The sequence below is a fragment of the Vipera ursinii genome (genome assembly GCF_947247035.1).
Source record: "Vipera ursinii genome assembly, chromosome: 4".
Classification (NCBI taxonomy): domain Eukaryota; kingdom Metazoa; phylum Chordata; class Lepidosauria; order Squamata; family Viperidae; genus Vipera; species Vipera ursinii.
The window spans coordinates 90,597,067-90,621,490 of NC_139514.1; the positions used below are offsets into that span (position 1 = coordinate 90,597,067).

At 38.7% G+C, this 24,424-nt stretch overlaps 1 protein-coding gene across 6 annotated transcripts in view; it reads right to left on the reverse strand.

Moving 5' to 3' along the window:
- The window catches only part of TFDP1 (transcription factor Dp-1), a 46,946-nt gene that overhangs the window by 21,932 nt on the left and 590 nt on the right, over positions 1-24,424 (reverse strand). For 3 of the 6 annotated variants that reach the window (XR_014492587.1, XR_014492588.1, XM_083363132.1), the window contains exons 1-9: positions 24,001-24,077; positions 23,024-23,106; positions 15,099-15,165; positions 13,200-13,297; positions 9,046-9,167; positions 7,228-7,393; positions 6,872-7,018; positions 5,186-5,254; positions 835-986 (exon numbers count right to left, since the gene is read on the reverse strand). Coding sequence is in view for 4 of the 6 variants with exons in the window: in XM_083363132.1 (XP_083219258.1) it covers positions 835-986; positions 5,186-5,254; positions 6,872-7,018; positions 7,228-7,393; positions 9,046-9,167; positions 13,200-13,297; positions 15,099-15,165; positions 23,024-23,035 (833 nt within the window). In the remaining 2 variants the exon portion in view is untranslated. Of the gene's footprint in view, positions 1-834; positions 987-5,185; positions 5,255-6,871; positions 7,019-7,227; positions 7,394-9,045; positions 9,168-13,199; positions 13,298-15,098; positions 15,166-23,023; positions 23,107-23,669; positions 23,694-24,000; positions 24,078-24,424 lie in introns of those variants that run through there. The other 3 variants (XM_083363134.1, XM_083363133.1, XM_083363135.1) reach the window with 2 other exon arrangements.

Here is a 24,424-nt window from a genome sequence, read left to right on the forward strand (position 1 = left end):
CTACACTCTTTCTAGAGCCTCAGCATTTTTTGTCTCATGGTGACTACAACTGAACACAGTATTCCAAATGTGGCCTCACTAGAGTGATACTATCACTTCTTGTGACCTTGATGCTATCTCTCTGTTGATGTAGCCTAGGATAGTGTTCTTTTTTGGCAACCGTAGCACACTGCTGACTCATACTTATGTGGTAGTCGACTAGGACAGCTAGGTCCCTCTCAGTTACTACTGCTGAGCCAAATACCACCTATTCTATACCTGTGCATTTGGCTTTTCCTGCCTAAGTGCTCTTACTAGTCTTGTGCTTAACAACTTTCACAGAACTTTGTCCTGATTTCTAGTTCATCGAACTACATTACAGGCACATTACAGGTACATTACAGTAGCAGGTCCCATGTTAATCATAAAGGCATAGAATGAAAGGGGTTCCTCAGGCAAGAAATAATTCTAGTATAGTTAGAAGGCAGACATGGTCCACCGGTAAAGAGACTTAGTATTCAAATATTTTATTTTCAATATTAAGTTCAACTATTCACCATGTAAACACAAGCTACCTCCCACCAACACAGCTAAATTTAAACACCTGAAGTCTAATGGGAACAAATTAACAGTAAAGTCTTTACTAATGACTTTTTGTGTCCAGATACCAGCCCCCATATATAAATTTAAAAATGCATACAGAGGTTTTGATTGGCATGGAAAATCTGTCAATTTATTATCCTGCAACTAACAATAATATAAGCATTTATAACCTTCAATCGGTCTATTCAACAAGACCTCATACTATTTCTAAAAAACCAAAAGAAATCATTTTTCTGGGTATTAGTAACTTACTTGTCATTAGAGATACTGCAATCAATTACAGTTTTCTTGCTGGTGTTCACTATGATAAATGGCAAATGAATGACAGAATTAGAAGTTGGTGGTCTATTTGCTTGCTGTTCTGCATGACGATTTCGCTGAACAAGATTTTTGAAGGCAATTTGCTGTTAAAGGATTTAAGCACACAAAGTTTGCTTTTTTAAGATTTGGGAAACAATTTGCATTATTTATTTATTTATTTATTTAGTTACATTTATATACCGCCCTATTCCCTGAGGACTCAGGGCGGTTTACAGGGAATTAAAAAATCCACCATACAAAAGTTAAAAAACCAAATTAAAAAATATTAAATTGACCCTGTATACTTAAAACCCCAGTTAAAAATTTCTCCTCAGCCTGGGCCTGAGAGCTCAAAGAGCCAGGTCTTCAGGCCCCGGCGGAATGATCGGAGGTCGGGGGCAGTCCTCAGCTCCACCGGCAGCTGGTTCCAGAGGGCAGGCGCTCCCACTGAGAAGGCCCTATCCCTGGGTGTCACCCGCCGGCAATCTCTCACCGGCGGCACCCTGAGCAGACCCTCCCTGTGGGAGCGCACTGGGCGAAGGGCGTTTGATGCCGGCAGCAAGTGTTCCCTCAAATAGCCCGGACCCAGGCCATGTAGGGCTTTATAGGTAATAACCAGCACCTTGAATTTCACCCGGAGGGCAACCGGAAGCCAATGCCCGCTCGCGGAGTAGAGGTGTTACATGGGAGTATCGGGAGACCCCCATTACAACTCGCGCGGCCGCATTCTGCACCAGTTGAAGCCTCCGAGTGGTCTTCAAGGGCAGCCCCATGTAGAGAGCGTTACAGTAGTCCAAACGGGAGGTAACAAGCGCATGAGTAACTGTGCGTAGGGCGTCTCGGTCCAGATAGGGACGCAACTGGCGCACCAGGCGAACCTGTGCAAAAGCCCCCCTGGTCACGGCTCCTATGTGGTCTTCAAAATTGAGCCGTGAGTCCAGGAGGACGCCCAGGTTGCGAGCCCTATCAACGGGGGGTAACACCTCACCCCCCATCGTTAGAGGTGGAATAAGTTGGTTAACCCGAGATGCCGATATGCACAGCCACTCAGTCTTGGCGGGATTGAGACGAAGCCTATTTCTCCCCATCCAGAACTGAACCGCCTCCAGGCACCGGGACATCACGGAGAGGGCATCGCTGGGTTGGTTCGGGGTGGAAAGAAAAAGTTGGGTATCATCAGCGTACTGGTGATACCCCACCCCGAAACCACGAATGATCTCGCCCAGCGGCTTCATATAGATGTTGAACAGGAGAGGCGAGAAGACCGACCCCTGAGGAACTCCACAAATGAGAGACCTCGGGGCGGATCTCTGCCCTCCTGTCAACACCGACTGCGAGCGGCCCTGGAGGTAGGAGGAGAACCACCGTAGAACGGTGCCTCCCACTCCCAACCCCCTGAGATGCCGCAGCAGGATACCATGGTCGATGGTATCGAAAGCCGCTGAGAGATCTAATAGGACCAGGACAGAGGAGCAACCCCTGTCCCTAGCCCTCCAGAGATCATTCACCAGCGCGACCAATGCCGTCTCCGTGCTGTGTCTGGGCCTGAAGCCCGATTGGTACGGGTCCAGATAATCAGTTTCCTCCAGGAACAGAGGGAGCTGATGCGCCACCACACTCTCAACAACCTTCGCCAGAAAGCGAAGGTTGGAGACTGGACGATAGTTGTTTAAAACAGCCGGGTCCAAAGCAGGCTTCTTGAGAAGGGGCCTCACCACCGCCTCCTTCAAGGCGGCAGGGAAGACACCCTCCTTCAAAGAAGCAGTTATTACTGCATGGAACCAGCCTCGTGTTCCCTCCCGAGCCGCATAAGCTAGCCAGGAGGGGCACGGATCCAACAGACAGGTGGTGGTGCTCAGTCTCCCCATGATCCTGTCCACATCATCAGGGGAAACAGGGTCGAACTCAGTCCAGATAACATGCTCAAGACCACCTGATTCCTCCACATCAGACTCTGCCCAGTCAGAGTCCAGACCGGTCCGGATCCGAGCGATTTTGTCCGCCAGATGATGACTAAACTCCTCGGCTCGTCCCTGCAAGGGATCCTCTCTCACCTCCTGGTTAAGGAGGGAGCGAGTCACCCTAAACAGGGCGGCCGGGCGATTATCTGCTGACGCGATAAGGGCGGCAAAGTAGTTAGACTTCGCCGTCCTTATCGCCGCAAGATAAGACCTTATAAAGGTTCTTAACTGCAATCGGTCGGATTCGGATCGGCTGGATCTCCAACCGCTCTCTAGACCTCGTCTCCGCTTCATCTCCCGGAGCTCCACAGAGAACCATGGGGCCCAGCGGGATCTGCGCCGGGTCAGAGGTCGCATGGGTACAACGCAGTCAAGTGCCCTGGTGGCAGCCGTTTCCCAGGCCTCCACCAGAGCATCGACTGGGCTGTGGGTAAGGGTGATAGGTATAGGCCCAAGCGCCCTCTGGAACCGATCCGGGTCCATTAGGCGCCTGGGGCGGAACCACCTGGACGGTTCCGCCGCCCAGCGGCGGAAGGCATGACGGAAAACCAGCCTCAGGAGGTAGTGATCTGACCATGACAGAGGGGTGATGGACGGGGAACCCCCTCCCAGATCGTCCAACCACTGTCCAGACAGGAACACCAGGTCGAGAGTATGATCCCCCTCATGAGTCGGGCCCTCAATAACCTGGGTCAGGCCCATGGCTGTCATGGAAGCCATGAACTCCTGAGCTAACTCCGACGACCCTCCCAGTGACGGCAGGTTGAAGTCACCCAGGACTATAAGCCTGGGGAACTCCACTGCCAACCCTGAGAGGGCGTTGAGCAGCTCAGGCAGGGCTGTTGCCACACAGCTGGGCGCCAGGTATGTAAGCAACAAGCCCAACTGAAGCCGAGGACCACATCTCAAGAGGAGGGATTCACTCCCGGCCATCTGGACAATGGTGGCCTCCCGGGGACACAAAGTCTCCCGAATAACCACTGCCACTCCACCACCCCTGCCCTGAGCCCGCGGCTGGTGCAGCACCCGGAAACCCGGCGGGCATAACTCAGTGAGAGGCACCCCTCCCTCCGAGCCCAGCCAAGTTTCCGTGATGCACGCTAGATCCGCACATTCCTCCTCGATCAGGTCACGGATGAGGGGAGCTTTGTTGACTACGGATCTAGCGTTAAAATAGACCAACCTGAGCTCAGGGGCCTGATCACCCTCATCCCCGGGTAAGAGGGTGCTAACCGGAGGGTCGGAGCGCGCCACCGCTCGGAGATAGCGGGGGCGCGATCCCAGGTGTTGATATGGCCCTCCGCGCAAACACCTGCTGCCATTCCCTATCGCCGTGGGGATTTGAAGCCCCACCCCCACATTCCCAGAACCAGCAGCCACCTCCCGCGACCCCGTCCCGTCGGGACCTCTAACAGGTCCAGACTGAGTGCCAGTTAAAGATTCCCTCCCTCCCCTCCCTCCCCCTCCCTAACCTTTTAAAATAACCGGCTAAAAATTTTATCAGGGGCCTCTTAGTACGTCTCCACTCGAGGCCCCTAGTTAAGCCCAGCCACCTCTCGGAGCCCCAGCAATTGGGTCCATCATCAAGGGGAATGTTAGAAAAGAAGGCTGGTCGTATCCAGGAGGGAGAAACCCCTCTAAGGGCGCACAAGTCCGATCCAGAGTATTGTAAACGAGCCATGAGATGGAACTGTCTATATGAGCCATTGTTCACAAATGGGGTCAGAAGTTATTAAGCTGATGGGATGTTAGTTCAGATGTAAAGAACATTAAGTCCGGAACGTGTCTTCATCCAGCAGTCTGCCAATCCGGCTCTGCTCTCACCTGAGCCGGTCCAGACAAGAGCTCATGACTGTCCTCTCACCTAGCCATGAAATCTCAATAGCCTTAGCAGGTGACAGAACCAAATTGACCTTGGTGATCTCAGAAGTTAGGGAGGTCTGGTCCTGGACATTATTAGATAGGAGACCATCTGAACATTTTAAACTTGTTGATTAGACAGGGAAGTTGAAAAAAGGAATCCTGAAAGACACCAATGGCAAACCATTTCTGCAATAATGCCAAGAAAATTGCTCAAATTTAAGCTATCACAGAGCTGAACTCAACTCAAGGGCATTTTTATTTTTTATTAGTCACTTGTATGCTACTCATTCATCAGATTCTGTTTTTTTTAAACCTAAAGCATGTAAATTTGATAACTGTCAAAATAATGATTGACATTAATTAAATTAAAACAGAATTAAAAAAGAAGAGAAAACCTGAATTCAAATGTCTGTTTTCAAGGTTGCACCTAACATCAGGTTAGCAAGAAGAAAATATATGCTACTGCTCTATGATGATACCTGAAGAATTAATTCTTGTAGTTGTGACTGTTTTTGCTTTATTCTTTCAAGTCTTCTCTGCCTCTCCACCTTAACAAAAAGAAAAAAAACTAATAACACGTTGAATGAATCAAATATGTATACTCATAGTATACTCCTAGATGTATATTCATACTAGGAGCTATTTTAAAGGTTTTACTCACCAATGAGCAACTAAAGCAGCATGAAAACAATTTTGTATATGTAAGAAAAGTTACAATTGTTCTAAAAAGAGAATCAGAATACCAAGCAACTCCAAAAGCTTTTTTCCCCAAAGCAGTTTCAAACTAGCTGTACAGAAAAAAAAATATCCAATATTTTTATTATTTATTTATTTATTATTTAAATTTATATACCGCCCTATTCCCATAGGACTCAGGGCGGTTTACAGGGAAAATTAAAATACATAACATACAAATTAAAATCAGTTAAAACTATGATTACAGTCCCTGAAGTTAAACTAAAACCCAATTAAATTAAATTAGTTAAAACCCCTCAGTCTGGGCCAAACAGCTCAAAGAACCAGGTTTTCAAGTCCCGGCGAAATGAGCAAAGGTCGGGGGCAGTCCTGAGTTCCGTGGGAAGTTGGTTCCATAGGGCCGGTGCACCCACAGAGAACGCCCTTCCCCTGGGAATAACCCGCCGGCATTCCTTAACTGGCAGTACCCTGAGAAGGCCCTCCCTGCACAGGACGATGGGAAGTTGATGCCGGCAGCAGGTGTTCCCTTAGATAATCCGGACCCAAGCCATTTAGAGCTTTATAGGTCTAAATTATGCTGAAACAGTTTTGTAAAATATTACCTATTTTACCTAACGTTACCTAAGAGTCAGCAATTTTCTTGGTATGGAACAGTTATTTAAAAAAATAAAGCAAAGACAGGTAGTCTTCACTTAATGACCCTAATTGGGACCAGAATTTCCATTGCTAAGCAATGTGATCATTAGATGAAACATCACGTAACTGCACTTCTTGGAGACAGAAGTTCTAGTGGTTAGGCCAGGAACATGCCATCGCGGTTCTCCTGCCCTGCTGTGCTCATCTCCCATTTCCACTCCCACCACCTGGCTAACCATCCATCTCTGCACTCTGTGGCCTACTAATTCATGGCCCGCTGACCTTCATTATCATTATCTTCTTTGTCCTATTGCTAATGAGGATGTCTGGCTGTGACAGCTGCTGGACCAGGTATGCTTCATCAGCAGTGGGAGAGGGAAGACAGAAAAGGTCAACCAGTGGAGGTGGGGTAAGGCAGCAGAGTGCAGGGCAGGCAAAAGGGCAAGTGCAGGGGAGACCAATGGGTGGTGGGAGTCTAAGTGCTTACTGTCATCATAAACATGGGCAGTCATGTGAATTTTGATCATGTGACTCACTCAAATTTTGATCATGTTACTATGAGGTGCTGCACCTTTGGGCACCGGCTGTAATTACTAAATGTTCACTGACTAACTAAATGGTCACTGAATCATTAAGCAAGGATTACTTGTATCCCAAATTCTGAAACATCTGCACATATAGCACTATATTACTATCAATGAAATCCAAACAGTATTTAAAATTCATTACATTATATATAACTGAATCAGGCAAAATACCTATTATACAATCATATTTAATGAGAAAATTCATTAACAAAATATTACAAATGGCATATTTTCAACAAATTTTACCTCTAAATTCTGGCATTCCTGAGCTGAATTAGTAGGTAGGCCAATCCATTTGATTTCTTTCTTCTCCTTGGAAATAATGTTCATGGCCATAAGAACATTTAAGGCATCATAGACTCGTCGCCTTATATTTTTCTGATCATAAGCCTGCTGTAAACATGATAAATTAAAAGTATCAGAATACTTGCAGTTATACTACTTAGCAACATAAACCAGCAAATTAGATAAACATTGTTATCATCAGTTAGTCCAAATGATGATACCCAAGAGAGAAATAAATGGTCATCTTTAAGTAAAAAGGGAGTTTTTATGGGAATATATAATTCATTAAAAATGAATTTAAATACAAATATATTTACCGATTCATTTGGTGAGATGTGAGCATCTGCAGTACTGAATTCTGCAACTAACTCATCTGCTACCTCATTGTATGAGGTAGTTCCTTTTCTCTGAACCTTCTCACAAACCTTCATAGAAAAGTGTCGTAAACCCTTGCCATTCTTCTCTCCCTTTTTGTTTCGTTTCCTACAAAAATACAATTAGCTTTAGGTACACAAACCTCCCTAATCCATTTATGTACACAAGAGAGTTATATATTTTACTTTTTAAACAGATGTCCTGAACTACTCGCTTCATTTAATTTCAGTGTACGTGACTAGTTTATTTACACGATGACCAAACATATCTACAGATAAACAATAAAAGAAAATGAATTTATTTTATGACTCAAAACATAACATATGCTTTCACAGAAAAAAACAACAACACTATATTCTGAATTAAAGAAGTATGTGTTATATCAACATCCTGTACCAAAATATACTAGGTCACGGGTCGGCAACCCATGGCTCCAGAACCACATGCGGCTCCCAGTCGTCCGCCATGTGCAGTCCCCCCCCCAAAAAAGTTCAACCAATCAATTCAAACATCTCACGAAAAAAAATCTCGCAAATTGATTGGCTGAACTTCTTTGGTTTGTGGGACTGCCCACAAACATCTTTTCTTCTTCGGACTGCATGTGGCGGCAGCAGAAGAGACGGAGGACTGCTGGAAAGGTGTGTGGGTCGGTCAGATGGGGGGAATGCGGAGAAAATCTTGCGGGTCTCCTTGTAAGGAAGGAAACCCCAGATATGGGCAAGCCAGGGAAAGTGTGTGTGTGGGGGGGCTGCAATTCCCATGCAAGATTTCCTGCTTGCAAAAGGGCGATCACTTATGCCTCTCTTGCAAACACTGGAATTGGGCAAGGAAGGGAAACCCCCTGCCCCACCACCTGCCTTCTCCTTTTTTTCTGCAAGGGGGGGAGGAAGGAGGAGGAGGCGGAGAAGCAGCGGGCAAGATTGCAGCCCAGCCCAGAGAAGGGGAAGGAAGAGCCAGTTGGAGAATGCATCACCCCCAGAGGGTGAAGCACCCCCCTTGCCTGCCTCACAAAGCTGCCAGCCACGCAACACGCCTGGCTGCAGCGAGTCAAGCAACTGTTTTCTTTCTTTCTCTTTATTTTTTCCTTCCTTCCTTCCCATATTCTTCCTGCCTTCTTCCTTTCTTGTCTTCCTTTTTCCCTTCCTCCTCCCCCTCTCTCTCTCTCTGTCAATAAGCAAAGAATCAGGGCTCTGACTGCCTGCTCCGCACTTCCTCCTCCTCCTCCCCCCCCAAAATAAACTGCATGCAAAAATCCCACAAAAACCCCCAAATCCCGCAGCAGGCTGAGATAGGCAAGCCCGAGCAGCAGCCTCAGAAGATTTGCCGCAGCAGCTCCTTCTCCCTGTCGACCTCCTCCTCCGCTCCCTCGGAGCAGTCTTTTCTGAGGGGAGGAGAAGCCAGCACAGCAGAGCCGTCCATACCAGAGCTGGACAGGGGGCAGGGCCAGTGTATGTCTCGCCTTAGGTAGGCTCCACTCTTTAATCAAGCCCTGTTCTGTGCATGCGTGCGCACATGCATTTTGCGGCTCCCAGGGTTTTTTTTGGTGAGGGAACCGGTTCCAAGTGGCTCTTTCACCAATTCAGGTTGCTGACCCCTGTACTAGGGAAAAGAATAACTGCTGCTTGAGAACTTATTATTTAGCAAATGCCAGATTGTTTAAAAGATTGATGTCAGAGTTAAACTGCATATTTTTGAGGCATATATTTTGATATTTTTACAAAACAGTAATTCTAGTTCTAATCTAACAGAACATTACTTACCCAGCAGACCAAGGTGAAGAATCTGCAGTCTGATTCTGTGATACAAACTGTGTATTAGGAGTATGTGGACTTCCTACTAAAATAGTATTTGGGGCTGATGGTCTCTGTGGTGTACCAATAACCTACAATTAATAGAAAACCATTAGAAAAAAATAATTATTCATTATTGTGATGCTATTAGCTTCCTTAAAAAAGAAACAATTGCAACTTTTTGTACTGGCCAAATTAAATACATGTACCTATAGGAACACAATCTTAAAATATGCTTATTGTTCCTCACTTTCAACATATTTATCAATACTGTAACTAGTTATTACATGATTAACAGTAATAATAAAAATGTCCACAAAAATATTGTCCCCAAGTTTATAAGCTTGGGTCTCTCCTCTGCAAGAGAAAATGTTATTTTAAGTATACCTGTATTACCTTAGTACAGGTTTTCAATTAGGGATTCTGAGACACCTGAGATACTAAAACAACTTGTTAAATCCTTTAACACTAAAAAACCTATAATTTTGGTATTTATTTTTAGTAAATCAGTTTGATATCCAGATGCTGAGAACTGAATGGAATAAAGAATTAGAGATTTCTATATTGCCTAGACAATGGGAGTGTCTTAATTTCCATACCTAGAATGTCAATAGATCTCAAATTATGACTTATACAACAAAATATTTAAAATATATTGGGCCCCATTATGTTTTATATAGGGAAGGACTGTCAAAATGGCATTTTGTTAGAAATGCAATAAGGACAATGTTTCTTTAAAACATATTATCATGGCTAAAATTCTGACATTGCACCATTGGAAAGATAAGTATACTGTAGGTTTCCATTTACTTAATGGATTGAAGATCTGATTACACTTACTACCTATGAGGAGATTGCCTACAGCCATAGACTTGTATGGATAAGTATAATGAAATATGGGATTCATTGGTACAAAAAAAGCATGATACTTCTATAGGTGTTTTAGAAATAATATATACTTGTGTATTTTGTTGTATTTTTTCACTCTGTTAAGCAATTAAGTATTTTTACAGTAATTTTGTGTTTTGTTCCTTTTTGTTATTATTTTAAAGCAATAAAAATAATTTTTTAAAAAATCAATGAGAAAGAGGTGATTTATTTCCTACTTTCAGATCCAAACCCTGTGTTAGGAAAAGAGTAGCCAGGTTTTTATTAGCAATTACTGCTATAAAAAAGCTCAATGTGACTTCCGGTCCTACGCACAGCAGTTGAGAGGTTGGGGACTCCGTGCCCTCCAAGTTTCTTCCTGTTAGGGGACCCTAAATGGGCCAGAAGCCACCCCGGAGAGGTGGCAATGAAGTAAGTAAGTCCTGGGGACCTCGGAGAGACAGCGGTTGACCCAATTGGTCCAGGAGAAGCCTTCCACAAACCAACAGGACAAAGGCTAGCTTAACTTCAGAGTCTAGCCCAAGCTGCAAGCAACCAGTCAAAAGCACTATTTTAAGCTGATCGTGAACAGTGTGCTTGAATCTGAGTAAGAACATCGATTTTCTCTATTCTACCTATCAATTTTCCTGAAGGGGAGAAAGAAAATTCCCAAGGGGAAAAAAAAACCCTAGAAGTGAAGAAGGGGGGTTTCTGCCCCACCCTTTTGTTAATGGAAGCAGCGAATTGAACCTTTTATGGAGGAAAAAAAATTGAAAAATCAACCAGTGCTGACACCTACTGGTGGATGGGGATTATGACAGGACTTGGTAAAATCTGGAAAAAAAAATCTAATCTCTACTTGTGACCTTCAAAGGTTTAACAAAAGAGAACAGCTGTGACAAAAAAGAAAACAATCTGGGCTGTAGATAAAGTGAAACTTACAAACTTTAGGGAACAAAAAAATAACTTTTGTGAACTCTCTGGATTTCAAGTATATAGTTAACTGATCTCAAAGCTCTTTCCGGGGGGGGGGGGGAGAATTGGTTTTTTGGTCATCATGGAAAATCAGATTTATAGAAAGAACTTATCAAGAAGAAATAAATACTTTTCAAGAGGAGACATATGATACATTGCAACTAATTCAAATATTAATGATTTCAAACCACAAAGAAATCAAAAATAACTTTGAAAATATAAACCAACTCATCTCCAATTCAATTTTATACCAAAACAAAGCCCAGCAAAATACAACAGAGAAGGAACAGATAAAACAGATAACTGAACATAAATTCGAGGATAGAGACTTAAAGATGGAATTCTACAAAACAAGGAAGTATGATTTAATCCAAGTAGAACAAATTCACAAGAAATACTGGACTTGGAAAAGGCAACCTACATTTCAACACTACAAAATTAACTTGAAGATAAGAAAAGAGACTGGATAAAACAGACTGTAGAGGTGCCAGGGAAAACACTAGAACTGGAGAGACAAAAAAGGACAAAAGAAGCAGTGAGAAAAAGAAGGAAAAAGATTATCAATAAAAATGAGTGGGCAAACGCCTATAACAAAGATACTGCACTTGACTTACTTTTTACATCTACAGTAACATCTATAAGAATATGGAAAGATTTTTTGACTCAGCAGAACATACGGATTAAGAAAGGCATTGGGCAAGAAAAAAAGTCTAAAGTGAAAATTAAGAAAATAGATGATGGGGCCTATCAGAGAGAATATTTAAAAAATAAACACTTACTTGAAAATGGTTAAAGAAATAGAAAAACTTTGGATATGAATTTAACTTTAAGAGGGAGGAGCCCCTCAAGTAATATAGTACTTGGTTTTTCTTCCTCCTTTCTATTTTATTTTTGGATATGAGTAATATAAAAAAGTTGGAATAATGTTTTAGATATCTAAAGGTGATTGACTTTAAGAAAACTATAAATGGATTAAAAAATGTTTTGACTAAGAGTTAAAGCACTAGAGGATTAGGTTTATTAAAGGGAATATTTTAAGATTAAATACATTTTCAATTATGGTAAAAAAAGAATGAAAATTGTTTGGAAATAAATATGTGTTAGCTGATATGAAATAGGGATTTTAAGTAGTATAAAATCTTTTTATTTTATTCTGTTTCTTATTCTCATTGTTCTTTCTCTTTTTAGTTTTATTTATTCCTTAAGAGAGGTAAAAGTATTGGGTTGGTTTACATGAGAAAAATAATTTAAATATTTAAATGTAATTAACTCTGAGAAAATCTTAACCAGCAAAAATGTTTAGAACACTGTGGGGGAAAAAAATGTAAACAAGAACCGTAAGCAGGATATATGATGAGACAACCAGAATGACTAGATAGAAAAGGAATACTATATTATTGTGATTATTATTTCTAGACATATTAGAAAACATTTATATCTAATTATCATTTATTAAAACAATAAGAATTGTATTAACTTAAGGTTGTTAAAAGAGAACACCATGGGGAAAAGAGGAAATCATGTAAAGTTATCGTGTAGATTATAGATTATAATTGTTAGTGAAAGTTTGCTAAATGTAATTCCAGACAACGCATTGTCTACCGAATATTAAGGTGAATGTTAAAAAATGTGTCTGTGTGTGTGTGTATATGTATATGTATATGTGGGTATATATGTATATATGTGTGTATGTATCTTATAAATTATATATTACACACACACACACACAGCTCAAGATGTGTGACTCCTGGAATGAAGTTGAGAGGAATGAAGTACTTTTATCCTTTTATCTTAATTTTATCTCTTTTATTTTGTCTTGTTCTATTTTGTTTTAGCAAAGGTATAGGGTGATTTTCTTCCTTTTATTATATTGAGCCTGTTTTTATGTGCTGTCTTTTTAACACTATAGCTACTTTGCTGGTCACTGATGGTTAATAAATACAATTTCAGATATTATTTTAAATAGTCATGTATCTATAACATACAATGAAAAAACTAGGATTGTACTATAATCCTAGTATAAACCGGATAATGGATTTTATTATACCAACTTAATTGTTAGTCTACAGTATGTTCAGACATAAATAAAATAAACCAGAACTAACTGGCAGAGCATTCATTTTGCCTTGACAATGCAAATGCTTTTTCTATAACTTTGGAATAAATATTCTTATGTCCCACATGCCTTACATTTCCTATAAGCAGGTGCATATGTATTCATGTGTATGTGTTAAAAATTATCTAACAATTTGATTAGTAGACTTTACTGATAGGCCTCTTACCACTTGTTGTGCAATGTTGACATTCGATGGTCCAAATGTTTTCGGCAAAAGCTGTTTTCCAAGTGTTGAGGGATGAACAGCTACTAATGAAACAACACCTAAATGTCCATGCAAAAAAATTAAAAATTGACAATGCATGTAACTTCCTACCTTAACACTGAATACATGTACAATACAGATATAATTGTCTCTAATGTTGACCCAGTTTCAGATCTTGTTCCAATATATACTTCCATATATACTTTAAAGTTCAACAGTTTAATATTTTTGAGGCTTCCAGAAATTTAGTTATTGTTTAAAAACCTAAGATAAGGTATGGAATTCAATGTTATGTGAATGGATAATTATATGCCTAACAAGATTTCCCTTTCTTGTCTTGTCCCTGCAACTGTTTTAAGTTTTTCAATTATTTTGGAAGTTGGCGAACTCTCCATAGTAGATTCAGAAGACCTAGGAAAAGGGATCATCAACTGCTCCAATTTTGAAAGCTTCTGCCCAAGAAACATGAAATTAAAATTTATCTCCATTATTTAAAATCAAGCTGATAAAACTATTACTTCACTCTTTGAAATCAGAAAAGTTAACACTTAAACAGTCTCTAAATGACCAACACAAATATCCAACTTTGTTTCAAACTTAATACTAACATTAAATGAGAATAGATGAGAATCTCTATATTTACAATTTAGCAAATTTTCTGTTTTGATAAGATTTCAGTGTCAAAACTTTCCAATCCTACTAAGAAAGTTGCAGTTTTATTGTATTTTCCAATCTGACTCGGAAGTTTGAATTTTGAGCGTCCAATGTATATGCAAAACACTGCCACCTTGTGGTCAAAAATAATGTAACTGATTAAATTCCTAAAAAAAAAATCAATTCATTAAGCACAGGGGTAGGCAACCTTGGCTCTTTTATGACTCATGGACTTCAAACCCCAGAATTCCTGAGCCATTCTGGGAGTTGAAGTCCACGAGTCATAAAAGAGCCAAGTTTGCCTACCCCTGATTTAGCAAGATATAAAACAGTTACAATTTGAGCACTGAGGGATAAAGAAAGGAGAAGAAAATAATTTTTAGGCACAATTTGCTTGTCTGGTGTTATTTGTTCACTGCCTAAAACAAGGTGCGCATCTGAAATTAACCTGAATTATAATCTGTCACATTTAAAGATAAAGAATATCACAATCTACATCAAATAATATGAAAACATTATATCCTCTATGTAATCTACCACTTATTAATCACTAGGAAGTGACATGCTCACATATTAAATTTGCATAATTAGCAATAACTCTCATTTAATTAATTTAACATTTGTGAGTCCATTGTTTAATAACATTTTAAATAAAACTTTTGTAAACAGTGATTAAAAACGTGGGACAAAATAACCTTTACTTAATATCCACACCTTTAAGCAAAATAAATTCTTGTAAAATATATTTCTCCTATTAGCACTTACTCAAAATTCAGTTATAAAAGTACATGTCACCATCAACATAAATTTTAACAAACACCAACTCAAATACAAACTGACATGTATATATTCAGTTTAGGGAATCAGGGTAGCTTTTCATGGAAATGCTGAATTTCAGTGGAAAACAATGCAAAATTATTATTTATTTCAAACAGTGCATGCCTCGTTTATGAAAATCACCACCAAATTATTTGAATTAAAATCTTATACATTTGATTTGTCCTTCATTTTTAACTTTCAAATTCTAGATGAACTCAAAGCATTTCTTTCCCCCTTCTAAACTCCACCACCTCAAAATAATTATTCATTAGATTATTGGGAAGTAGTAGAGAAAGAATGGAGAGTGAATGTAGTCCTTGAATTTATCAGAAATCCTCAAACCTATACAATGTCATTTCTTAAACACAAATGATAAAAAAATGTTACCTTTTCCTGGACTAAGATTTTGATCTATAAAAACCTTTAACTCTCCATTAGCTTCAATGAGACCAGCCTATGACAGGAAAAAAACCCCATGAAAAATAATGTATAAACAAATTATATTCTGCTATCAACTTCTATTAGTAGAAAAAACCATTTATATTATGACATTTGAATAAATCTTCACTCTTTTGGCTTTAACACATCTTTTTAAAGACAGAAATATCAAGCAATACAATTTCTTCTACAGTAACTTAAAATATTGTCCATTTACACACAGCAATAAAAATAGATACAAAAAGCTGTGTAACATACATTATCTGAACCATTTTGGAAGGAATAAGAAATATGTTAATTAGTTTAACAAAATATCTTTCAGCTATAGAATCAATATCATAGCTTAACCTATACTGAAGAAACTAGGAGAGGTGATTGCAGAACTGTTCTTATAATCTTTGATAAATGGAAAACGAGTAAGCATTCCCAGAAGATGGGAGGAGAGTAAATATTATATATTCCTCTATTCAAAAAGAGGAAGGATTCTGAAAAATGCAAACTGGTCAGTTTGATATCTGTACCAGGGCAAACATCTAACAGCATGTTTGTGAATACTTGGCTAGGCTTGCTACAAATATGCAAAATATTGGGCAGATCAGTAGTTCTCATGGAACTAGTTAATTAAAAAAAATCCTGCAATCCCCAATGAACAAAGTTCTGATGATACAAAATAGTTGTGTCTGAATGCATTTGGGGCTGGGGCAGAGGCCAGAGCTTAATCTCTCATTGAACTCCATCAAGGATTCTGCAGAACAATTTAAAAAATTCTGGGCTACCTGGTACTTCTTTTGATAAACTCACAGCTGACTTTAATGAGTATTTGTGGCTCCACTTCAGCTTGTAGAGATGGACTGTATAGTGCAGGGGTAGGCAACCTTGGCTCTTTTATGACTTGTGGACTTCAACTCCCAGAATTCCTGAGCCAGCCATGCTGAGGGAAAAGGGAGAGGCTTCCAAGCTTAGCCATGCTGGCTCAGGAATTCTGGGAGTTGAAGTCCATGAATCATAAAAGAGCCTACCCTTGGTATAGTGCACAGGTCTGCAACCCACGGCTCTGGAGCCGCATGCGGCTCTTTCAGCTGTCTCCTGCGGCTCCCAGTCCTCTGCCATGTGCAGTCCAAAAAAAAAAGTGGAACTAAAAAAGTTCAACCAATCTATTCAAATATGCAGGGTAGGTGCATATCTCGCCTTGGCTCCACTCTTCAGTCAAACCCTGTGTGCGCATGTACGCACACGCACACACATTTTTTGTGGCTCCCAGCTTTTCCTTTTGTGAGGGAACCGGTTCCGAGTGGCTCTTTCACTGTTTCAGGTTGCTGACCCCTGGTATAGTGCATCAAGTCCTGTTCTGAGCTTGAAGTCTGCAAGTGTCATAATGGTAGGGCGGGTGACAGCTAATACTTTTAAGATTCAAAATATTTAGACAGGTTTGAGCCATGTTCTGAAATTTGTATTATGAAGTTAAGAGAAAGAAATCTGTATTTCTTGTATCTGGGAAGGAAAAGTAAAAGGCACAAGTTTAGCACGGGGAAGATCTGGCTTGGCAGTAGTACATGGAAAAGGTTTTGAACCAGCAGTATGACACAGCTGCTAAAAAGACTAAAATGCTATTTTGGGATGTGTTAGCAGGAACACAGAATGCAGGCCATAGGAAATTTATTTAACAGTTTTCATAAAAAAAACAAGCAAACAAGCAACAGAAAAAATTAATTGGTCCAAAAATATATCTCTAACTGGACAAAGGAATGAACAAGATTATGCAATTAGTGCTCAGTATATCTTTGATTAGAAATTAACCATAATCAAATTACATTTAAATATATCATTTTGAGTTTAAATCTCTGAACTAAATGCTAACATTTTCATTATTTGTTGTTTATGAATACAAAAGTGATAAGACTTAAGAACACAATAAATAAAATTGATTTTGTAACTTCTTCTGTACACCAATTAATGTACAATATTTATAGAAAATTAATTTTAATTTTTTTTGCTTCTCTCTTAATTTCAATTTTAGTCAGTTCTTTTTCCCATTAAAACCATACTATGAATAATTGTATTTCCCTTGCTGCATTGTATATAATATGCAAGGATGCTATTCTTGCTTAAATTTGTTTATACTTCTAATCTGAATATATGTTGTTAATTTTGACATGTTTGCTATGTTTTCAGTCTGATTTTGGGGTAACATATCTCTTTTATAATGTTGTCCCAAATCTATCATTTCCATCATAAATATGTAAGTTGTGATACCTTTTATCAATATGTTTTAGAATTATGCCCAGTAAAAGTTTCACCTCACATTTGATTTCTAAAATTTTTTGAATAGTTCTATGAATTTCTTTCCAATATTTATTAAGTATTTTTCTTCTACCACATAATAAAAAGTTCCTTCTATCTCATAACATTTCCAACATTTGTTAGTAAGAAAATCACTGCACACTCCACTCTGCCTTGGCCTGAGTGCATTTGGAGCCTTTATCCAAATAATACCAATTCAAAAAGCATAATGACAAATTGGAACAGCTTTAGAGTTTAAGATAATTACAGTTGGAAACTAAGTCCTATGACAAAACAGTTAAAGAGTCTAGGGTATGTTTAAATTCAGTAACAGTCTTAAAATACTAGGATTGTTCTATCAAAGAGGAAAAGGATGAGTCCTAATGGATCCTGCCATAAGCAGAGGGATGGACTAGATGATCCCTAAAGTACCTTCCAACTAAGATTCACCAAGCTAACTGCTGTGTCCATGTAATGAACAGATGTTGGCACATTTCTCCTCAAATAAAAAAAAGTTTGCAATGAAATTTCAGAGAATACTTTTTAAAAGCAAAGCATTAAAGAACCTACTTTTCCTCCAAAATATGTGAAATAGATATGCAGCACTCATTACAAAAAACATATTGAATACTGAAATAAGCTACGGTAATATTAAGTCAACTTCAACAAATCTCACTGCAAATACTTTTGAAATGCTATCATGTCTGTTCATATATCCCAATATTAAAATTAAAAAGGAAAAATTAGAGGCCTTGCTAAAACATGTTTCATTTCCTAATTTGTTTAATTTAATGTTCCTAATTTAAAGTCTGGTGTATTGCATTATTGCAAAGGTTTAGAATTGTTGTAGCAGTTTCTGATTCTCTAGAATAACTTTCCAAGAATATATAAAGCTGTGGCATTGAGGTTGCATAAGACATGGCTTCTCTTCTCATAAAAGAATGTTTAAATCAAATACATTTCCCACCAGGTAGTCCAGAAGGATACCAAGACTATTACTACTACATGCTATGTATCTGTGACAATGTAAACAACATCCCTAGATGACCTATCTAAAGAATTACAGGTAGAATGATGGTAACTAGCATGTTTAACTAAATAAAACCATAAAATAATTAAAAGTGCTGGCGGAAAAAGTTATTAGGCAGTTCCCATCAAGACCAAAAGAAAATCTAGTTTTAATTAAACAGATTTTCAACAATGATCAAGTTGTCTCACTCCTAAACCTTATGTAAACCAAAACACATTCATTTAAAATAGGATTCATTGGGATCTTTATTCTGTTAACCAAGTACACAAAATAAGTTTTATATGTTTTAGGACTTAAAACTTAAGCAGTCTCAAGAAAGCTGGACCTGAATTTCTTGCCTCATCTTGAAATCTGAAGCTACCTACAATGCTCCAAAAGTTCCAATCTGCTCCAAAAAGTGGCAATGAAAGCAGGTCAACATTTTTATACATTTTGCATTATAAAGCACAATCTAAACTTTCTCAGTCAAGAAAACTAATCTATTTAAGACAAAGTAAAATTTCCCATTAACAGGAGAAAAGTGTTTTTCCCACATTTCTCACATAACAATGAAGTTCGCTGTGAGTACCCACTTACAATAAAAGAACTAAAGATTAGAAATTCTTTATTATAAACACATAAATTTTGTAATCACTGCAAAAAAGTACACCAGATAATAAATAAGGAACTTTATTCTGACTTGGAGAAAGTAAATATTTAATACCTTTTGAGTGAAATTTGAGATATGCTCTATCCAACCGGGCCATTTCACAATTAAAACTACAAAGATAGGGTAGAATCACAGGGACTATATAAATAATTGCATTAAAGTATTTCTTTAAGAAAGATAAGAATTAAAAGCAAATCAATTCAAGGTTTATAAATATAAAGATTAATTTGTAAAAGCAGTTTCCATCAACACATATTTAGTCCAGTCAACCACTGCCTTTCTAGAAAAAGTTAAGCAAAGTCAGACAAATTAAATACTAGGATGGGAATCCATCAGGAAGTATTAGGATTGTAGACTGAAATGTGGACAAACATTTAAGATGATGACAAGCTACCGTACTGTTGTATTTTATATGCACATACTTGTCTCACATCAGTATGTATCACATTTTTAAATTGTATAAAATGATTGTGAAATATAATTTAATACAATAAAATATTCATGAATTCTCTAGTGTGTTTTACTTGGGATCAAACAGCTTTGCTAAATAATCCAACAAATTTTAAAATATTCTTCATTATGCACATGTGATAACAAAGTCTACTTTTTTGCGGTTACTAGATAGGATTTGCTATCACACTTAAACACAAATGATAAAACTCACAACACAATTTATTGCTGAGCACTACACCAAGGCCCAATATAATCCTGAGACTTATCTTTCACCTTAACTGGAAACAAATTGCAGTTTATGTTTATATCAGAACTTAACAGAGATGGCTTAATCAAGTCATTCATATGACTCTGGAACATCAAACTTGAAGATATGATTTTGATTTGGAATCTTTAAATTCTGATTAACTACTTATGTAGAAAATAATTCTTATTAATTAAAATTAATTCTTAATTCTTATTAGACTCAAAATCTTAAATTAAATTTGATTTTAGGTTCATAGCTGTTTTATTAAAATGAATAGTTCAGAATACTTGAAAAGTAACAAATGTAATCCCCATTGCTGATTTAATCAAAATAAATTTGTTCAGCTAATCAAGTCAAAATGAAGTTCCAAAGCACTCCCAACTAACTCATCTTTACAAAATACACAAAGCAAAAATGATTTAAAGAGTTTAAACTTCCTAGATTACTTTCGGTACATACAATGTAGATGTATGAAAGAAGCAGACAACATGCTATGGAAATCAATGCTTTCCCCGAAGACACAGAATCCTTTCTTACAAGGTCATATGCTAGACAGTCACTTAAATGCAAAGGGAAATGTTAGTATCAATCACTTAATATGTAACAGATATTCCTTTTCAATTTTATAGTTCTTTCTAAAGACAGCTTTGGTTCCTTTCCTGGAAAGAATACATCATCATCATCTTTTAACGCTATTAAATTAGGTCTGTCGATTTTAAAATCAAAGTTTATGTGAAGGATGTATTTTGTTTAGCAGAGTGATGTATTTTGAAACTGATTATCAGGTCTGTAAAATAAAAAGCAATTATTTGTTTTTTTAAGAGTATGTAATGTCTAAAGGTTCTTAATAAGGTACACTATTGAAAAAAATAAGCAACAGTATTTTATTATGATGCGTAAAACATTCAAAAGTTTCAAGTGTTCCCAACTCAGAACATAGGGTTCCTAAATTCTGTCTCAAATTCAAGACAAAAAGAGGCAGATCATTCCACGTGGTTTTATGTGACCTCACAGTACTGACTTAAAAAACAAATTCTCCAAACCAAGTTGACTTGGAGAATAATCCTAATAACCACTAACTACGTTTAAGGAGTAGGTAAATAAGAAAATATGTCTGGATAAGAAAATATTGTTATCTGCCTGTTTTAAAAAACTGTTTATTACTGGAAAATTAGAGCTCATGAGTTGTCAGTTGGGCTTTATTTTCAGACAAATGCAAAATATGCACTCTACATATACATTATAGGTAGCACTGTTATATTGTTGAGCTTTTAGGTTGCAACATGCAAAAGAAGCCCACCCTGCAAGAATGCAGATAAAGTAATAACCAGAAAAAGTTGTTACTTTCTGCTACTAAGCATTGCTGATATTATGAAGTTAACATGAAAGTGTTTGAAAATGTTTACTGAAATAAATCCAACTATTCCAGAAGTGTTCCAAGTTTGAAACAGCACTGGAATATGTTTAATGCCAGAACAATTGTTTCAAATACTGATCTGGACATTTTGAACTTGAAAATGAATCACAAGGTCATTGGACAGTACAGGTTAAACACATTTAATTAAAAGAAAAGCAATATGATTTTTGATATTGAATGATTTATTCAAGTTATTATAGAAAGGTTTTCAGGGTCCCAGGACACACATCATCTCAGACTTATTCAAAACTCTTATTCCTACTTCAGATCCTGCAACATTCTATTTATGATTTTAGCAAGCAAAGAACATTTCTCATCCAATAAACACATCTTATTTATGTAGTAGCCAAGTATGCATGCTTACATCCAATCCTTAGCATGTTCAAACATAGCTGCATGCTTTGTTTAAAGGTAATTAAAGTCTTCTATAAGTCAGACTTAATTTGTGAACTTAATGGATACATGTTCATCTGGCAACACAGGAAAATGGTATATATCATTGCCTTGTTCTGAATTTTAATGGGATATACATACACACACACACACACACGATATATATACCAATTCAATTAATATTTAGGATATGCAACAGATTTCAAGTCAAACTATTATGGTAACTGATACCTATGAAAGCTTGTTTAGGCATACAGTTTAAAGTAATAATGACCAGTTTAAAATGGTTTGATTTAAGTTTAAATGGTTTGAGTTAAATATAAAGTTGCTGACTCCTGAAAATGAAATAGTCTACTTCTTGAGTTTCATAAGTAAATCATTAAAACAAACAAAAAACCAAAGAAACTGACCAATCAATACCTTGGTAGATCAGAAACAGTGATTTTTGGAGGGGGTGAAGGCTTGATGGATCACAAGATTTAGAAATATAATGTATCAAATGGGTACCCAATCAATTAAGTTCCTGCTTATATAGGAACATATGTGAGAATTAAATTGAATCATTTCTAGCTCTGAAGAAAATTATAATTAAGAAATAGTGATTTAAAACTTCAAGCAAAATTTCTCTGATGATTTGAATAATCAAAAATGTAATTAAAGCTGATATTGTTTAAAACCTGTATTTACACATTCAGGTACAATAAGGTTATATTAGTAGAAATTTAAAAATATAGCTAGTTCACTAGATAATGATTACAAAATATTATATCTATGATACAAATAAGCATGAAACAAAGTCAGCATCAGATGAGCTATCTATATCTTCAAATTTAAACTTTCTGGCGATATTAAAAACTATCAACAGATGAAAACAAATTATTATGAAACCTATTATTTGATCCACAGACATAGCAACGCAATAATCTAAAGGAGTCAATTTTTAGAAAAATACAAAGGTAGGCAAAATTTAATGATTCTTTTGCTGAAAATAGGCAGAACTACTGATCCAAATAAAACTGCTTCAGAACAATCAAGTGTTGATAACTGGTTCTTTCTAAAGTAAAAAGAATAAAAATGTACTTATCATGCTTTACAGTGGTAGTCTATTCTGATACACATGGCATATTTTCACAGCAGCTGCCTAATAAGCTACTGTATGATGTGACTTGTCTTGTTTGTAAAGGATGGAGTTTGTGATATATTAAAGGTAGTTTAGGTATGCTGAGGGAGGATACTACTATACATTCCTAGAATATGGTAATAGTTCCACTGATATCGTTATTATTCAATAAAATATATCTGCTTCGCTCAACTTCTACAAGAGGCCATTTTAGCAACAGAAGTAATTTCTATTATTCATTAATCCTAGCAATAAATCTCTATAAGTATTACTTACTATACTTACATCTTTTGCCATGTTACCAAGTCCAAAAACAAAATGTTTACTCCTGATCACCACAGGAAGACTAGAAACAGTTGTATTATATTCTGAAAAAGAAAGGGAAGAATATAGTTAAGTGTAAACTCTCACACATTTTATATTGAATACCAACAGTGCTCAGATATTGTTAGTCATCCAGCTTGGATTTAAAATAAGATTTGCAAACGCTCCCCCTCACATATGGGGCAGCTTAGTTCTCAAGGAATTTAAGTTTCTTTCTTAGGGAGAAAAATAATAAAAAAAAACAATCTAAACCGAGAAACATGGGCAAGATAAGGTCCTATCCAACCGTGCACCGAGTTGCTGTGGATGATTATGCTTCATAAAGATATGCACAACCTAAGCGTGTAACGCCTGCCCCATTCACTGCATTACAATTGCTAGGCCTCGGGGCCCAACCCCCAATGCACTCTTTCCCAATCCTAAACAAAACGCACGCCGCTTCCTCTGCGCAAATAGCCAAGCAGGCCGAGGCAATTTATGTAATGTTTCCACGAGGAGGAAGAGGAGGGGGCCCTCAGCCCCGGTGGAAAGCAAGCAGAAGCAGCAGCAGCAGCAGCATCTGTGCTTCAGAGAACAAGTCTCGCCAGCCCCCGCCTCCTGCACCTACCCGCCCCTCTCCAGGGCCTCAGAAGCCCGGCCAGAGCCCTGGAAGTCTAGTCCCGCCACACAACTGCCTCCGGAGAGGGACGCGGGCCACCCAGGCACCACTCTCCCCCTGGTTCCTGTGTCACCGGCCCGAGGAGGGAAGGGGGAGGGTCGGCGGACTGAAGAGGTCGAGGGAAGAGAAGAGGGTCTCTTCCTCATGTTAAACCATCCCGCCTTAATGCTCCGCCACAGAAGCAGCGGCGGTGGTGGCGGCGGCGATACCCGGCAGCCGCTTCCTCTTTCCCTGCCACCTGTCCTCGCGCCCGCCCGCCCGCCCTCCTCCCCCCGGGTACCTGAAGCGCGGGCGAGGAGTAGCCGAGAGCCAACTCCATCCCCCACCGCGCACTCCCGAGCGATTCCCCCACCCACAGCGCCGCCGCCGCCGCGCTCTCACAGGAGCCAGAGATGCCAACTGCACATGTGCAATGCACGGCCCTCCTAAACTCCCCCCCCGGGGGGGAGGAGACCCGGCGGGCGCCCTCGCCGGCAGGAGCTGTACTTGCGAGGGACGCTTCAGCAGCCCCCCGCCCGTTGCACCAGTCGCGAAGTGAAAACTATCCCGCAGTAATGACAAAGCGGGAAGAATGCAAGGCTTTTTTTTTTTAAATTAAAATCAAAAAAATCGCCGTTCCTCGCAGCGCTGCCATCCAACTCCCCGGTCTGGTTCCTTCGGGGGCGCGGAAGCGGGAGACGTTCCTCGCAAAGGGCCCGGGTGGG